The sequence below is a fragment of the Oreochromis niloticus genome, linkage group LG7 (assembly GCF_001858045.2).
Source record: "Oreochromis niloticus isolate F11D_XX linkage group LG7, O_niloticus_UMD_NMBU, whole genome shotgun sequence".
In the NCBI taxonomy this organism is placed as follows: domain Eukaryota; kingdom Metazoa; phylum Chordata; class Actinopteri; order Cichliformes; family Cichlidae; genus Oreochromis; species Oreochromis niloticus.
In genome coordinates this window covers 41,404,205-41,422,137 of record NC_031972.2, presented here as the reverse complement: position 1 = coordinate 41,422,137, position 17,933 = coordinate 41,404,205, and the positions used below count along the sequence as shown (strand labels likewise).

At 37.9% G+C, this 17,933-nt stretch overlaps 1 protein-coding gene and 1 long non-coding RNA gene across 2 annotated transcripts in view; one reads left to right on the top strand and one right to left on the bottom strand.

Annotated features, from left to right (window-relative positions):
• The window catches only part of tes (testis derived transcript (3 LIM domains)), a 13,889-nt gene extending 12,124 nt beyond the window's left edge, over positions 1–1,765 (top strand). The window contains exon 7 of the mRNA XM_005454184.4: positions 961–1,765. Coding sequence (XP_005454241.2) covers positions 961–1,152 — 192 coding nt within the window. The 3' untranslated portion in view covers positions 1,153–1,765. The remainder of the gene's footprint in view (positions 1–960) is intronic.
• Positions 1,488–17,933, bottom strand: LOC112847480 (uncharacterized). The gene is made up of 2 exons (XR_003221037.1): positions 17,801–17,933; positions 1,488–2,524 (listed from the first exon to the last, which is right to left on the bottom strand). It is a non-coding gene; the product is annotated as an uncharacterized LOC112847480 (long non-coding RNA).

Here is a 17,933-nt window from a genome sequence, read left to right as displayed (position 1 = left end):
ATGGCCACTAGTCAGCAAGTCTGATATGCAGAGGCTACAGCTCATTATATACAATACTATAAGAATAATTATGCTGCTGATGTCTTGGTGCCATGGGGTACCTTTGAAGTTCTAGAGCAGTGAGCTGTTTTGTTGCACACAAATGAGCACAGCAGGTAGAAGGTCATATTGTTTTGGCTTATTAGTGCAATTGAACTTGAAGAATTTGTTAGCAGGAAGCTGTAGCCTTACCAAAATTCTGATTCTTGAGTGCATATTTTTGACCTTAAACACCCTAATGAGCTCTATCAAGAACAACAACATCTTATACTGGACTCCACTGTGGAATTTTATGGTTTGATCTAAAAAGCCAATGTTAAAAATAGAAGATTGTCACATTTCACTCTGATCACTTTCTTTTGGAGGCCATTATAACATACCAGCAATGATTATAGCATTTTACTTGTTACCAAAGCAAATTACTTAGGGATTCTTAGGGCTTGGTGTAAAATCGTCTCACCCAAGTCAAACTTTGTGAAAAATGCATAGGGGAATATATGCTGGCCACCCTAAGCCAAGAATGTGAAGCGCTCGGTGTGTGTTTACTGTGTTTTTTTCCAACATAATCCACAGCAAAGCTTATGTTTTCGTATAACCAAATACTTGCCTTTGCTTGTAAGAGTTGAGGAATCTCTTTTTTGTTTGAGATAGTAATTACACTGTGCTACCAAGCATTTTTTAAAAGTTTCTAAATGAAACATATTTCAATGTGTCAGGTATTAATTAGGCATCATGAGGACACTTTATAGTTTAAACCACATACATACATAGTTTGGCTGCAGTGGAGGCTAAAGCTGTTAGGGGAAGAAACTACATAGAAATAATATATAAACTTGAAGAGTTTGAATAATAATTCAAAAATGAATTGTGGAAAACCTAGATATCTGAAAATTGACATCATTATTTCCTACCTCTTGCCAGAAATGCTCATCCTGCCAGAATGCAGTGGAGCCTGAGGCCCAGAGGGTTTCCTATGGTGATTATCACTGGCATGCCGAGCCACAGTGCTTCAAGTGCTCCGGCTGCTCCAAATGCCTGATTGGCCAGCGCTTCATGGCAGTGAAGAACTTCCTGTGCTGCTCTGTGGAGTGCAAGAAGAAAATCATGGCTTAAAGGGCCAAGACAAGTCCCTCATCTTCTTCATGATCACTTGCGAAACCAGGAATCGTGCAGAGAGAACACTGGTACAGCTACGACGAGCAATAGTCTGTTATGGTTCATTTAACAGAAATAGTGCCTGATCTCTGTAGTATGAAGATCTACTGTAACAGTGAAACCGTTTGAATTCGGGTACTTATTGTAAGTCCAGGAAGATCGCAGCACTGATGTATCTTGTAGTCTCAGATAGTTTAAAAAAAGGGGGTTTCCACTTTTTTTCCAGCCTTAAATTTCTTGTTTGCTTTTCTTGCACTGTTATTATTTACAGATGAGATTTTTTTTTCTTCTTGTTAAACCTATGACCACTAACCTATTGCTGTTTTTTGTTTTTTTGTTTTTTTGTTGTTGTTTTTTGCTACCTTTTTACTACTTTATATAAAAACTACTGACATTCCCTTTCCGTGCAGCAATGTTACTGTCAGTGTTAGCCAGATTTGAGGCTGGTTGAAAGTAAATAATCAAATGTAATATCAAACTTGCAGTCTGTAGCTAAATTAAAGTTTTGATGAATTAAATTTGTGCTTTCAATGAGACATTAAAAATAAATTCCTCCATCTCTGTCAACAAATGGCATATACTGTCTTGTTTTATTGTCAGCCAGCAAGGTTATATCGTATTATTTGCATGCTTATATTAAGGAAACAAGGTGTTCCAAATGGCTCCTTATTAGTTTATTTGTGGTATTATAAACAGGTTTTTCTAAAATTACTTCTCCCACATATGTTCATGACAAAAGAAAATGCTGAAATCATTAAATTCCTGCCTTTCAGGGTCTTAATAGGATCTCTACAAATATAATTACAGCTTTAGCCTTGGATTGTTCTGCTGTTTCTTCTATTTGGGTGAACTTGGATTACAAAACTATTGGATGACAAAAATTGAAGACTTTGTTGTTAGGGAGTTCAGACTTTAATGTGGCTCTTTTCAGGTTATCCATCTGTTTTAATACAATGCTTCCTTGGATACAAGGAAGGTTGAGGCAATTTGAAGTTATCTCAATAGTTTATTACTGTATCCTTTGAGACATTTGTGGGATTTTCATTTCTAATAAAGTGTTTACACAAATGAACTGCAGCTTGACTGGTTGTCAGAGGTATGAAGCTTTTAGAAGATAAAAATATCTCCAGAAACTCTCATTTGGAGTGACTTCTTCATAGCTTACACTGAATCTCAGACGTGGCTTTGTTTGTTCACCTCCTACTGTTATAGGAAAAAAAAAGCAGTTTGACCAAAGTATCCAGCCTGCAATACCCAGAAGTTTTTGCCATATACTTATCTTGTCATGGAAGGGACCTCAGCACCACGGATTAAAGGCGGCCGAAACGATCTGGAATGACATTGTGACACTTTCAATTAACCAGCAATTAAATCAGATAGGCAGGGTACTGTCAAATTAGTTAATTTTAATGTGCTGCAGCCTGGTGTTTCTTCCAGTGGTGGCATGGAGACGCTTGCTCAGTAATGAGAATATAATGACATCATTTGTTATCCCTGTGATGCATTCGTAGTATAGAAAGTCGCAGTTTCTTGTCACACAATGTGTCTGCTAGATTATGTACTGTTGCTGTTTTGTCTACATTGAGGAAAAAAATGTTAATGTTAAAGATGAGATACAATGTTCAAAGGTAAGGGCTGCTCTGCAAGTAAAATTTAACAGAATGGAATTTTAAAGCCTACACGCAATGGCCAATTTTTTCAGAGCTTTTATGTCAGATGTTGGATCTATGATGTGTTACTGAATTATGTTTTTGTGAGAGGTCTTGCGAAACTATGTGAAGTACAGTAATTGTACGTTATTTAAAGAATGCAGGAAAATGTACTAGGCAATTTGGTAGAGCTTAGTGAAGGCTAAACTGGTTAGGGTGACACTGACAGTGATGTTGGACTGATGCAGAGCAGGGTGTGTTGTTCAATGTTACATTAACCAGTAGCAGACATAAATATATCTTTAAGGTTATGTTAATAGATTTACTCACCAAATGCTTCCTTTTATACTAGTTTTAAAGTCTAGGGGTTGGAAATCAGCTTTATAGCTTGTTAAACATCTGTTTATATTGTTGAACTGGGAACCAGGGAGAAAAGGATAATGTATGACTATATGACTGACCTGGACTGAAAATCAGTGGCAGCAGGTCTTAGGAGTGGTCGATCCAAATTGGAGGAGGTCAGGGGATGGTGCTTACAGGTATTTGTAAATGTCTAGTGCTGCATTTTAATGAGTGGTGTTGGGGATCTTGACAAAATTGATGGAATTATGAACACAGAAAAGAACAGAGTTTGCACCAGCATTCAGTGGAAAGCCTCTGAATGACAATAGGTTCATTTTTCAGTGTGACAATGATCCCAAACACACTGCAAATGCAGTAAAAGCATATCTGGGCAGAAAAACACACAATAGGACACTCTCAGTGATGGGTTGGTCTCCCCCTGAGCATGGACCTCAACATTTTCACATGTTCCTTTTCAAACTATAAAGTAGACATGGGTGGCTCAAGACTTTCGCACACTCCTGTTTCTCAGCACTTGTCAAAGGTGCATGCAAATGTCCTGTGCAGTCAGTCAGATGAGACATTGACCAGTGTGTTCAAAGTTTGTGTGTGTGAGTGGCTCTAACGCTATATCCCAACTGCATTATAATACATTTTCTGAAATTCATGTGTGAAAATAGCTTCGTACAGCCACATCCTCAAAATTACAGGTAGATCTTTGAAACGTTATATTGAATCATCACAGTGACTCACTAAATGCATCATTAATGCTGCTTACCATAAATTGTCAACTACAGTGATGCTTTTTCTGTGTGAAAAGGATCTTTTAGATTTATTGTCTTGGCCTCATGTAACTTCCAGCATTGTTTCAAGTACCTGTGGATGCAGAATTACTCCGGATGCAGATACTGTAAAGGTGTTGTCACTATTCCACACTACACATGCGCTGTACAGTAAATGCTACAGTATGCAGAGTGTGATCAGTGTACACAAACATTTAGGAACAGTATGCAATCCAAATACAGCTCACTTTAACTCCTACAGGACCTATGTTGCTCTCTCTGATGAATCACCTGTTACTCTCTGGGAAGTCAGTGGTAGGTTGGCCATGATGGAAAAAACACCACTGAGGGGCTTGTATTTTCATTTACGATATGGAAAGTGTGCACAATTCAAGGAAGTGCCATTTCTGAGGCGGCCCATTGTCTTAAATGGCAGTCGGCCCAGAACTGTGCTGTTATTTCCCCCCTTTCAGCCACAACTCTACCAGTCTTCATGTGACTGAATTGCCTGGCCAGGGTCACATATTCATTACCTCTTTCCAACATCTTCCCGTGACCTTGCTCTGATTTTCTCATTTCAGAGATTCCTTCCATGGCCACTTCTTCTGTCATAGGAAGTCAGGTCATTGTTGGCATTTCATTGAAGTGTTGATCAAGTTTTGTTTTACCTGGCATCTTGAGTAAGGAAACAGTTAAAAACTGTAAGAGGCAGAAAAAAGGGGACAAGTCACCTTCCTGTAATATGTACAGGAAGGAACTTGAATGTGATTTTTTTTTAAAATAAATAACTGAATTACATGGTGCTGTACATAGAAACTTGTATTGCCCATATGTCACCAGAATTTGTATTAGTCAGTCTGTGTATAGAACCAGCTGCAGTATACTTTAATAAAAACATGTGTTTCTCAATAATAACACATTTGTGTGTTGGAGTATAGGTTTAAAAGCTGTTGAAGTTGAAGAAAAGTTTTGACTCAGGTCTGATTTCCATAATTCAGACTGTTTGCTTACAGATCATAAATCCTTCTTAAATGCATGAATGTAGGGCAGCATCTATGTCTATTCAATATGCAAACAGTGAGTCATATTCATATGAAGAGCGATACAAGATTGAATCAAGATGAGATTTTATGAGGAGTTTTCTGTTTGTGTAGTTTTTCACCATAGTAGAGCGGTGAGGAGAAACATGTGGAAAGCACCAGAGACTGTTTGCAACAGAGTATATGCATGGATTACATTTCTTCAGCTTCACAAATTGGCATACTGTAGAATATACTGTAGAGTAATGCTTGAGTCCAGTGTCAAATGCAAATGAGTCTGCTCAAGTTTAACATCTCTAATTACTGTAAGGAAGCATCTACAGTATTTCCATGGAATCACTTTCAAAGCTTATCACAAGCCTTCAAATGGAGCTCTTGAAAATGTTTTCCTTAGCTCAGTTAGATAACCCATACTCAGTTTGTTTTGGTCCTCCAGAGAAATTTGGAGATATATTCAGATGAAATCTTCCTGATTACATCTAATTTCACACCTCAGCTGCACTGGCAACAAACCTTGAAGTCAAATCCAAGTTCCACTGGCTCATAAACTAAAATTAAGGGAGGAACTATATGAAATGTCAACAAGAAAATAAGAAAATGAAAAAATTAGCACCTTATACACAATTGAGGATCCAGACTAACTGTGTAGTTTCACAGATTCCCATCTGGATGAAGCTTCTCGTGAGTTTTTTCTTTGAGAGCTAACTGGGACTGCCCCAAATGCGGTGAGATGAGAGCACCTGAAGATCATCTGATCTCACATTCTTTAGTTCATGTCGTGACTGCAAAATAAAAACCAGTCATTAAACTTAAGGATATGTTTGAGGTACTTGAAGGAAGGAGCAGAACAGAGCAGTCTGATGACATTCAGGTAACTCTACAATCATAATGTAAGTGAGCAGTTTCTGCATGCAAAACATTTGTTATTACTATGATAAAGAATTTGAGAAGATGTGGAAAGAACAGACATGCAGAGATACACTTTGACACTTTTTCTTTCACTGAACTTGTGGAAAAAATATTGCGAGGATATTAAAAATGAGAAGGGCAGGCATTTTAACCCAGATGGTATAAATGCCAGCTACATGAAACTTCAATAACTCACCACCCACATTCCTCCTATGAGGAGGGAGCCAGTGAGCAGGAGTGACTCAGTTTAATGGAATGTCATTATAAAGCAGGCCTGGCATTACAGGCTAACAGCAGCCAACAGGAGCAGTCATGTTTAATGGTAGCATCAGACAAGTTATGTTCATGTGTGGCTCACAAACTCAGACTTCAGTTGAGATTCATTTCACCTCTGCCATTATTGTAGTACAAGAACTCAAGATTAAAGGATAACAGGACATCTGCTTATCCACAAAGGTTATGAGATATCTGCCATTGTCCTTGCTAATATGGGTAATAAATCAATCTCATTTAAGAGAAACTATGTTCCATTAAACTAACAAAACAGCACTGATCCTGAATAGGGATTATTTCCATATAATCCATCCAATCCATTTCAGAAAGTAGGTCAAATAATTGGGGAATTGTCGAACTAAGACATCCATCTTATTTTTATTTTTCATCCCCTGTTATATTCATTTCTCTCTTATCTGATCATCCAACCTACAAATCTTCTTTAGTATCTTTGTCACCTTCCATCTGCCCTCTCCATATCCTTCCTTCTTTTTAACTTCTCTCCTATGGTCTATCTGAATATTATACAGATCATTACCTTTTTCTCCATAACAAACTTTGTAATCAACTTTCAACATCTTCGTTGTTTTTAACAAGGAATCCTCACAGAGTTGTTTTGGTGTGAATTACACATGGACAAATACTTCCAGATACACAAGTTGTATGTATGGCTCACATGGTTCTTCTTCATGCTAAAATCATCCTTAGTAGAGATCCCAGTTGTGACGCTTTTGTTTGCATTGCCTTCATATAGTGTCAGAATGTTGACACCCTGATGAACAGGTTCAGTGAGACTGATTGCAAACAAAAAAAAAAACCATTTAGCTCCAATGTGTTTTCTTTGTATAGCTGCTTAGCTATGTTTTATAGTTACATGTTATTAAGCACTGAGACTTCCATGATTTTATCTATGAATGCAATTAAAATTTAAGTATGGAGTTCGGTTGTGCTACTGAACATTTTTAGAAACCCAGAACCCAGATAGAAAGAAAGGGGGGAAAGAAGAAAAGGATGCCTAGGTGAGAAGAAACAAAGATTAACATCTAAGTATTTTTCTCCCAAAGGACATTTTAAGAGTCATTTATGGGCTAACATTAGAGCCAGTCAGTTTTTTGTTGTTTCCAGCAGGAGTCACTCTTCCCTCTAGGCTTGTGCTTTATAATTTGGAGTTTCTCTGTTGTACTAACTTTGTGTGTTGGAAATCCTTCCTACAGGGAAGGATTTCAAGACTTCAAAGAATGTCTGACAGTGTAGGAGCTCCTATTTAGAAAGCGCTTTCTCTCCACAGCTTGTAACATTATCTCCATTATCTCACCTGCTCATCTTTTTTTTCTACAGTGCAGCTCTACCTGACAAGCTTTGCTTTTTGTCTCTAAGACAACAAGTAATTCATTTATTCTTTCATATAAAAATGAATTTAACAAGACAAATGAATTTTGTGTTCAGAGTGGAAAGGGCCCTGCTTGTTTTGCAGGATTATTGGTTCTCAGCTACTTCACATTGAGTCTGGGTTGCTTGGTTACTGTTTGCATTTCATGATAAGTCACCAGTTAATGATTGTGTCTTACAGCTGGCAATATTTGTTTCAGCTACACATGCTGATAAGGTGTGTTTAGAGCCATCCGAAATATGATTTGCTCTGCGAGGACTCGCATGTCTGTGTTCAAGTGAGTTGGTTTTTCAAAATTCATGTTTCTTGGATTTTGGTGCTCCCTGGCGCCTTCTGTCTCATATTTAGAGAAGCTCCATCATTTATTAAGTCAAATGTCATGGGACTGTAACACATTGTAAGAGAGAGTAAAAATGATACTAGTGAGAAAGCAGTCATTCAAGTTACTGTGGAAATACTTCAAACAGCAGTATGGTATACAGTGCATCCGGAAAGTATTCAAAGTATTTATTGCGCTTCACTTGTTCCACATTGTGTCATATTTCTCATTTCAAAATGTATTAAATAGATTTTTCACCTCAAAGTTCTACATAGAATAATACCCCATGATGACAAACTGAAAACGTTTGCTTGAAATTCTTGCAAAATAAAGACATAGTGCCTGTGAATACTTACGTAAGTATTCACAGGCATTGAAGTGACTGCAGTCCACCTGTGGTAAATTCAGCTGATAATTTGGAAGAGCGCACACCTGTCTATATAAGGTCACATAGTTGACAGTGAGCACAAACAAAGCCATGCAGTCCAAGGAATTGTTTGTAGACCTCAGAGACAGGATCGTATTGAGGCACAGATCTGATAAAGAAAAAAATTCTGCAGTATTGAAGCAATGAGCACAGTGGCCTCCATCATCCATAAATGGATGAAGTTTAAACACCAAGACTCTTCCTAGAGTTGCCTGCCTGGGTTATGGGGTACTGCGTAGAGAGTTTTGAGGTGAAAAATGAATCTAATCCATTTTGGAACAAGGTTGTAACATGACACAATGTGGAACAAGTGAAATGCTGTGAATACTTTCCGGATGCACTGTAACTGAGTGGGTTTGTACTTCAAAACGAAGTTAAGCTGTGCATTTTTTCCACCCTCAGGATAAAGTATAATTAAAACTTTAAGTTATGACCAATTTGATTTACATCGACTTAGATGTCTACAAGAATGAGATTAAGGGAACAAAACGCTAAAAATATAAAGAGACATCAAAGTATAAGTTTGCTACCAACACCACATTACAACCAAGAAGTTAACATTTACAGTGTCTCCAATTATTTTAAGCCTGCACTGCCATTAATGTGCTTGCTGCCAAACTTCTCAAAACAAGTTTCCCTTTCCTGCCATTGTTAACCACAGCCTTCCTCCTTTCCATTCTGCAAGCTTGAAAAAGCTGGAGATAAATTCTTACAGAGGTAATCAGTGTACCACTCAAGGTTATAGTGCACCATGATAATGGTGATAGTCTTTCAGGATTATAGGGCATTGATCAAAACGATGATTTAAAAATGTTAAATTGAGGGGCATTATGTATTTCCTTTTAATTTCCCTCAACAGATCCTTATGGGTTTGGCTTTCACATGTGCATCAATTTTCTGTCTATGCTAAATGGTATTTTGGAATTTTTAATTTACTGTTGGATAACAGCAGCATTTTGAGAACAAAGGAAGCAGTATCACGTCCTGACTGCATCATTACTTTATGTGCATGACTCATTTCAACCTTATACACATGCCCCTCCCCCCCCTTAACGCTGGCTTTTTATTTAGTTTAAAGGAAGGAGAAAGAACTGTTGACAATCTGCAACCCTTACGTAATAATACCTGCAAGAGTAGTTTCATCTACATTATTTATTTGCAATTTTAAGGCCACGTCTTCCAGTGGGCTGGGGTTGGGAATTTCTCTGTCGATTCCCCAAAAAACTGTAATCACATTAGAGAGAATATGAAGAATAGGAAGAAATATGTTTTATTTATTGACCAATTTGGACTAGTAAAAGCTGTACAGCAGTATGAAAGACACTAAAATATTATATTATAAAGTAGTAAGGACTTACAGGATTTCATCCCTGCATTTTGAAGATGATGTGGTTTTGTTGCTTAATTGAGTGCTGACCGTGTACTGACAGTTTGTGGTTTGCAGCTGGGATAGGAATTAGCATCCCTAATTGGTTCTCTGCCAGGAAAAGTGAGAAGTGGGCTCATTTAAAGACAGGATGAGCAGCTCAGTGTAGAGCTGTTACTCCTCCACAATGAAAGAAGCCGGATGGATAGGTAGTCGGATGGTCGACCCATCCGTTCATCCTCTGCCGCTTATCCTTGTCAGGGTCGCAGCCTATCCCAGCTACCATAGCGCAAGAGGCAGGGTACACCTGGGACAGGTCACCAGTCTCTCACAGGGCTAACACATAGAGACAGACTGCCATTCACACTAATGGGTGAACTAACTGCATGTCTTTGGACTGTGGGGGAAAGCCAGAGTACCCAGAGAGATGCCACGCAAACAGGGAGAACATGCAAATACAACAAAGAAAGGCCCCGGCCTGGTGGTGGAATCGAACTCAGGACACTCAACCCACTTGACCAAAATACAGTATAAGGGCAACATTTACTTTTGTTCCACTGATTTTGGTCTCCACAACAACTGTTGTCTTCCTGGTACTAACTGGTGCTGAGTAGAAAACATTTGAAATTGTTGCTGGTTTCTGGGAAACAGCAACAATGAGAACTGCAAGAAGCAAATTATAAATAATGATGAAAAAAAGTCTGTCAATACATATTTACAACAAAGATGTTTAACTTTAAAGCGCACACACACTCACAGATGAAATGTTGAACCCATGACATAGAACAGCACTGATGTGTGCCAGTGTGTGGGTGTTAGTTGACATTCTGGTATCTCTTGCTAAACTAGCATGGATTAACCTAATGACCTGCTACAGCATGTGAAATTATTACTTCTTGCACATAATTTAAAATTACACAAATACTGATGATGATTAATGATACGTACAGAGTGATTCATGATAATAATATTGAGTACAGACATTTGTGGTCAAGTTTCTTTTATGCATGCATTGAAAACAGGTTTTCCTCAGTATGAAATATGAATCAAACTTTTAAATATAGAAAATGAAGACACTTTAATAAAAAAATTTCCCTGTTTTTTTCTATAAGCATGATCAACTACACACGGTACTGGATATTATGAAAGTGTAAAAGAACCCCCAGGCAAGGAAATTTCTCATTTTAGACCAAGATTCCCATTTGTCTATTTGATCCCATTTTGTCTCCACAATTATTTGTTCTTGTTCACCTTTAATATAAACTTACTCTTCCTTCCACTACTCATCATGCTCCCATAACTCCCTCCATATACTATGAAAATACTGATAAGAATTCCTCTCTTCAGTTTTGGCAAGCACCAGGCCCCAGTTTAAGAGCCTGTAAATGTCCGAGGCAGGAATGTGGCTGCCTTGTATGGTCATAAAAGTTGACTGCTAGTTCTTTTTTTATACTCATGTCTTTTTTTCCCTCCTCACTGAGGATGGGCTAGTTCTGTTTCACTTTCATGAAGAAGTGGGCTTACATGGGAGGTAAACGAATGCAAAGCAAAGAGGTGTCCCCTGACCATTCCCATCACTTGTTCTGGTTATTATATTTATATTAAAAATGAACAATTAGGCTACCATAAGATTTTTTTCCCCTGCTATTCCAGTTATAAAATCCATAGCTTTTGCAGTCACACTTATAGGTGTTACAGATTGATATATTTTCTTATTACTTTTTCAATTTTTTTCTCCTTTAGCATTCTTCAACATCTATTATCCACCTCTGCACGTGTCCAAACCATCTTAGCCTGCACCCTCTTCTTCACCTCTCTTGAGCGTTGTGCATTGCTTTGGTTGATAGTTGATCCCAGGTGTTTATACTCATCCACCTTCACTACCTCAGCTCCTTACAGCTTCACTGTTACACCTGTTTCCCTCTCATTCACACACATGTATTCGGTCTTGCTTCTGCTGACTTTACCACCACCCTCGAAGGCTTTCTTTCAACTGCTCTCTATGATGGTTGCACTACAAATCACATTGCCATCTGCAAACATCAACGTGCACAGACACTCCTATGTCTACCTGTCTATCACCACTGCAAACAGGAAGGAGCTCAGAGCTCACCATCACTTATTTGTCCAACCACACACCTCACCACTTCCTCATGCAGCTCCTGTCTTGGCACCCTATTGTATGCTTCGTCCAGATCCATAAAGACACAGTGTTACTCCTTTCGACCGTCTTTGTACTTTGGTGTCTTTTTCATACTATTGAAAAAAAGATTTGTATAATAAGGAGACCATAACATAACAAGATACCACATAAAGAATGTCTAGGACTTATACTATCCCCATGTAACTAAGCTTTATTTATATAGTGCTAACTCACAACAACTGTTGTTTTAAGGCACTTTATATTGTAAGGTAAAAATCCTGCAGTATTGGAAAGAAACCCCAACAATCACATGACCACAAGAAAAGAAAAAAAAAACTCCTGCTGCAAGGTGTAGTTGAGGGGAAAGAGAAGAAGCAAAAAGAGACTGGACAAAAAGACACCTCACAGGCTTTAAATAACACTCACTCCCCCGATTCCTAAACTGAAGTGTAGGCCAGTTACTTTGATTCGCAGGTGATTGTCACTCAAATTATCTCTATTAAAATCTTCCAAAACATATCCAAACCAATGAAACTGCATCATGCAAAGATTACTGAGTTTGGTAGGTGCAGCCAGTCATACATCATCAAAACTAAAAACTCGTTCTCATTCCCAGTTCATTTTTTATCATTTTATAAATGTTGCAGGAAACACAGATTTGAACAAGGTTACTGACACCTTTAAAAAAAACCCTTTTTGTCACATTCAAGCTCCCTGGGTAAGTATCATTTTATAACAATCAGTGCGGCTGTTTTTAGCTAAGCCTAACCAAGCATTTAACAGTTTTTGTTTACATGTTTCTTATTAATTGGCAAGCTCAGCAGTATAACTGCTAAGTGCCAGAACCCTGATAAGGAAACAAATTCTCCACATACAGTAGCAAACAGGGATTGGTTACAGTTGGTGCCTGATTTAGATTAAAACAACAACAGCAACATGTTTAATATTGTCAATCATAAGAATGCATTTATAGAAACATACCCTCTTTCTCTCTAATTCTCTCCAAAATATTCTGTCCTATTCTTCATCATTGTCTGGCTAGTCCTTTTACCCAGCACATAATATGTCATTTATATGTATAAGTCAGATGGTAATGAGTGTGAGATGCTTACAGATAACTCCAGGATCATGGCTCCATAACACCTACTTCTCTTCTACTGTCCCTATTTACTTTGTCCCCTCCCAGTGCCACGCATGCACTAAATGTTCTGTTCCCTAAAGTGAAGACTTAACACTGTGGAGACTTTCCAGTCCCACCAATTAATCATTTTAATGTGACTGGCCAGTATATTTAGCCTCACCACAGTGAGATATATATACTAGATCACTAGCTCTTGATATGGTTCTTGCACAGAATACAGAGCATGTTATATCTGAATCAATGGTGCAATGGATATAGCCATAGAAATTTTACTCCGCCTAGTTCTGTTTATCCGTTTCCAGATTCAGATGTGTTACCAGAATACCTCAGAAATTTAAGAATGCATTAGGTTCAACAGGCTTAGTCAGGCCAACTGTGTTAATTACACCCATGGGAAACCCCCACCTGAATCATAACAACAAGTACAACTATTGCTACAGGCACAAAAGTAACACCATGATCCCTTACACTTTAATCCTGATCGGCTGTGAGAGAGAAGAATAGATTTTTGTTGTTTCTGCCCGTAAAGGTACAAACTTGCCAGACTAAGATACAGCTGAGAATGGCAACTTTAAAAAAACAAAAACAAATGAGATGATACCATGCATTTTAACAGGAAGGCAGCAGTTTAAAAAAACTGACCTACAGCTTCTACGTATGGGAGTTTGTTAAGCCTGTGTAGGCTCCCTTCTACTTATCAAATTGTATTGCAAAGACGGTGGAAACCAGTGTACTATTACATTGCTATGTTTTTTTTTCTTTGTTTTCTTTCACGTAACTCGACCATATAAACAGATTCATATAGATTTGTAGAGCAGTTCTGCAATATTCAGGTACAATAATCTGTTTAAGGGATATCCCTGCATTTGTCTTTACTTTTACTGTAAAGTGTGTTTGCAATGGTTTATCCCTCCCCACTCCCTGCTTTCACAGGGAGTGGGCCCAGCACTCGCCTTCTGACCTTTGACTACACACATACTACTTACTTCTAGCCAATGCCAAAATCTTTGCTGCTAGATTAAATCAGCTCCGCTCTTTGACCCAGCCCACACTAACCCAATCCCTCAACCTACCCCACCCTCTCCACCAATCATAACAAAGCATCCCCTGCAGCCACCTTCTGGCTGATACAGTTTTGCACTGACCTGCCAAAAGTGAGTGAAGATTTCCATGGGCAGCCCTGCGCTGCTTTCTTGATGAATAGCTGGAGGAAAACCCACATGCACGCTGAGTCAAAGGGAACAAACGAGACATTATGTGTGCACTTATCAGCTGTTTGTTGGCAAGTGAAGAGAAATGTAGACGCTGATAAGAAGACATAGATTGAACACTTAGCGATGTAATTACTTCATATATCTCTGTGGACCAGCTCATTTTCCTGGCACAAGTAGTGTCTAAAGTCATATCTCTGTAAGAGATTAATTTTTCATAATTACAGGACTTGCTGAACATCTTGCAGATGTAGGTGACGTTATCAAAATGATCGACTTGTTTCAACACTGCTTATATTCACGCTTTCCAATGAACAGTGTCTAGATCTGACTTATACTATATGTTTCATGTGTACCAGTCTGAATATATTGTAAGAATGTTTTCATGGGATCTTCATAGCGAACATATCAGGTATAAATAACATTGCTTAAGTCAAAAACAGCATCTAGGATGTGGGTTGCAAAGTGGCTTGCAGATGCTGCAGCGACTCCACACAGTCTAAAGCAATTTACATACCACACTCTAAAATTCAACTGAGACAATGTTTACAACTGCAAAACATTCCCATGAAGCTTTAGTTGTTTATGGGCATACTGTTGGCCTCAAACCTGAAACATGAAATAACTCCCAGAAATCTTTAATTTTTTGATAATGGAGTGTTTGTTGAACATTTAGATAAAATATATAAAAATACATCAAATTTTAATCTGTATATATGAATTTTAATTTGTATCATATTTGCTACATAAGCTATATTTTTGCAATTTAATTATTGAAAATTTGTCATGCAATTTATATCATTTTTTTAGGGTAAAAAAAAGTCACACCGATGATGTAGAAGTCTCAAAAACACAAAAAACAATGTATCAAATACGATACGCTTGGCTTTAAAGGGTTAAGGACATTTTTGCTCCTGTGACTGCTGTCACAGTTTTGTGGCTCAAAGTTCTCTTGCGTAAGGAGCATGTAAACAGATTAATTAGATGGCATGTATGTGTATGTATATAGATGTAAGCGTGTATGTGGAAATATGTGTGTGTATGCATGTACGGATGCAGATATGTATATATACATATATGTATGTATGTGCGTGTATGTTTGCAGGTGTATGTATAACTTGTACATATCTTTCTTGTGTAAATGTAAATTTGTCATTGTGTAAATACTTACGCTATTGTGTACTCCACACACATGGAGAGATGCCAAACTGCCTTTCACTGTTCTTGTAACAGTGACAATAAAAAAAGCTATTCTAATGTTGCCTGCATAAAAGCCTCTATGGAATGTGTTCCATTATACTGTACAAATTGATATCAAGTCTGTATTACAAATAGAGGGGCCTGAGGTGCTTTTTTTTCACTTCACATCTTTTAAATGTTTCTTCAGTTTTATAAACTGCTGTCAGATTGTGGTATTATCTGTTTTGGCACAGATTAGGCTGTTTTGTCAAATACAACAGAAGCTGAATGCTTTACGGCATGAGTCTCCCAGATACCAATCCTGCTTTATGACAGCTCCTGAACTAAATCAACTCTCACCCAGAAAATTATTAGATGCAGATGTTAATTTTGAATAACAACTGAATTATCAGAGTTATGATTAAAAAGAAACACAAGTAAAACGCACAATTATTCTCCAAAACTATTTTATTAAAGTTACCATGTGCACCTGAAATTGAACAAGATAGCCAAATAATAGTGTATTCTATGTTTTAATTTAATCACTTCAACTTTTACCTTAACTGTTCTGCTCCTGTCAATTCTACAACTTCTTGTTTCCATTCAAATAATTATCAGCTAGGCTCCATAGCCAGAAAGTTTTGTAATTGAAAATCTGACAAGATTGTGTATAGGTGCAACATAAACGCACACAAACACACACACACAAGCATGACAAAGAACTAAACATAAAACTTTAAACTGGTAAACCTCACTGGGCTGCAGTTGTTGTCTCACATTCTTATAATTCTCGTCATGTTTATCCGGTGCTTTATAAATCCATGTGTTTAACACTGGCTGTCTGCATCTGGGCCAACCTGCTCTGCATCATCTGTCAGTGCTTCTTTTTGCATAACATTCACACTCAGCAGGTAAAGAAAGCACTCTAGAGGTCCTTGACGTAAATGCACGTTTCATACTTGGACCTGTTGCCTTCCAGAGAGGAGAGGCATACGGGGAAAGTATATTTACAAAAAACACAGATGTCAGAGTGAGGAACTTCAAGCAAAGACAGTGAAATTCTTAATCTCTGCTGTTCCTTGATCTCTCGAACAATTAATTGTTATGTTTCTGATAAAACTGAGACATATCAAAAGAGTTCCTTTGGCAGCATTTGTCATTTTTCCTCTCGTTCTTTGGAAGTTAGGTAATGGTTAGGACACATTCAGGCTTGATGGGCAGACCTGAGCATGTCTTTGGCATTGGGAGTAGACAGACATCAGCTTTAAGTACTCATTTAGCAACAAAGCTGTTGCAGGGAAGGAAAATACATCATACCTTAAGAAAATTCAGAGTTTTGGTGTGGTGCAACTCTCTGAAACTCACAAGAACTTCCAGTACAGTACGTTTTATGGTCCAACTTTCTAGGTACATTTGATGTTGCGAACATGTCACAATTTATATGTAGGAAAATCCATCGTCTTTTACTACTTGGGCTTATTGGCCTTGGGTTTACTGTATGACTTCAAGGAAAACATATCAAGCAGTCAGGCTTTAAAGTAAAAGTTAAAAACACTGTCAGTCTTTTGGAGATTAAAAAACATAATCTATAAAATGATGACCTGGACTTTCTAATAAAAGCAAGATTTGTTTTAGTTTGTTTGTTTTACTTCTAGCTTTTATTGTCTACCTTTCTGAATTTTGTGCTTTTGTAAAATTGTGGACTTTCTTTATTTCCCTATTAAATCTTCATCTTAGAGACTTTGTAACAGCCTTAAATAGACAGCTTGTTTTTCATTCCTGCACTCTGCTTCTCTGCACTTGGGTCCTTACCTCAGCTACACTCCAAGTCATGACAGTGGAAGAAGTGTTATGATTAGAGTTAGATATGGAATATAAATAAAAGTTAGAACTACACCAGTTAGATATAAAAACAAAACCATAATTTGTTTGCACTCGGCTGTATTTATATCCTTGATTGCTTAAGTGATTTCCCCTTTCTAAATAGATCTCACTCAACACGACAGATTGCTTCACATGTTGATCTGGAGCTCAGATCAGCATCAAGGCAGCCCTGGCAGACTGCTGTGCTGACTGAGCTATGTGTTTCCCAATGGGTTGTCGAGATAGACACCAGTATGAGGCCCTTTATAGCCCTGTGGTGTCCCTGAAAACAAGCATCTATTGAGCCAGCCGACTCATTTTCCACAACTAATTCAAGTCGAAGCGAGACTCTGTCTCCATGATTGGACTCAATTAAAGTCACTGAGGTATGAAAGCACAGCCACAGGAGAATGGGAATCACACATGTAGCATAATCTGTAGTGCATTACACAAATGCACAAACACAGACAAGGCAGTCATTGTTGAATTTCCAGCTTTTGCTGTATGCCTGATGAGTTACTGCTGTACTTTGGCACCGTTCCCAAGAAAAAATGCTAGGAAAACGTGTTTACCTCTTTCTGTGATTGTCCATTACACACATTGGTCTTGCAGCTGGTGATTAAAGGATAAGAAGTGTGTAGTATAATGCATAAGTCATTGGAAAATCCTGTGCAATCTCGCTAACTTTTTAAGAAAGGTATTCCC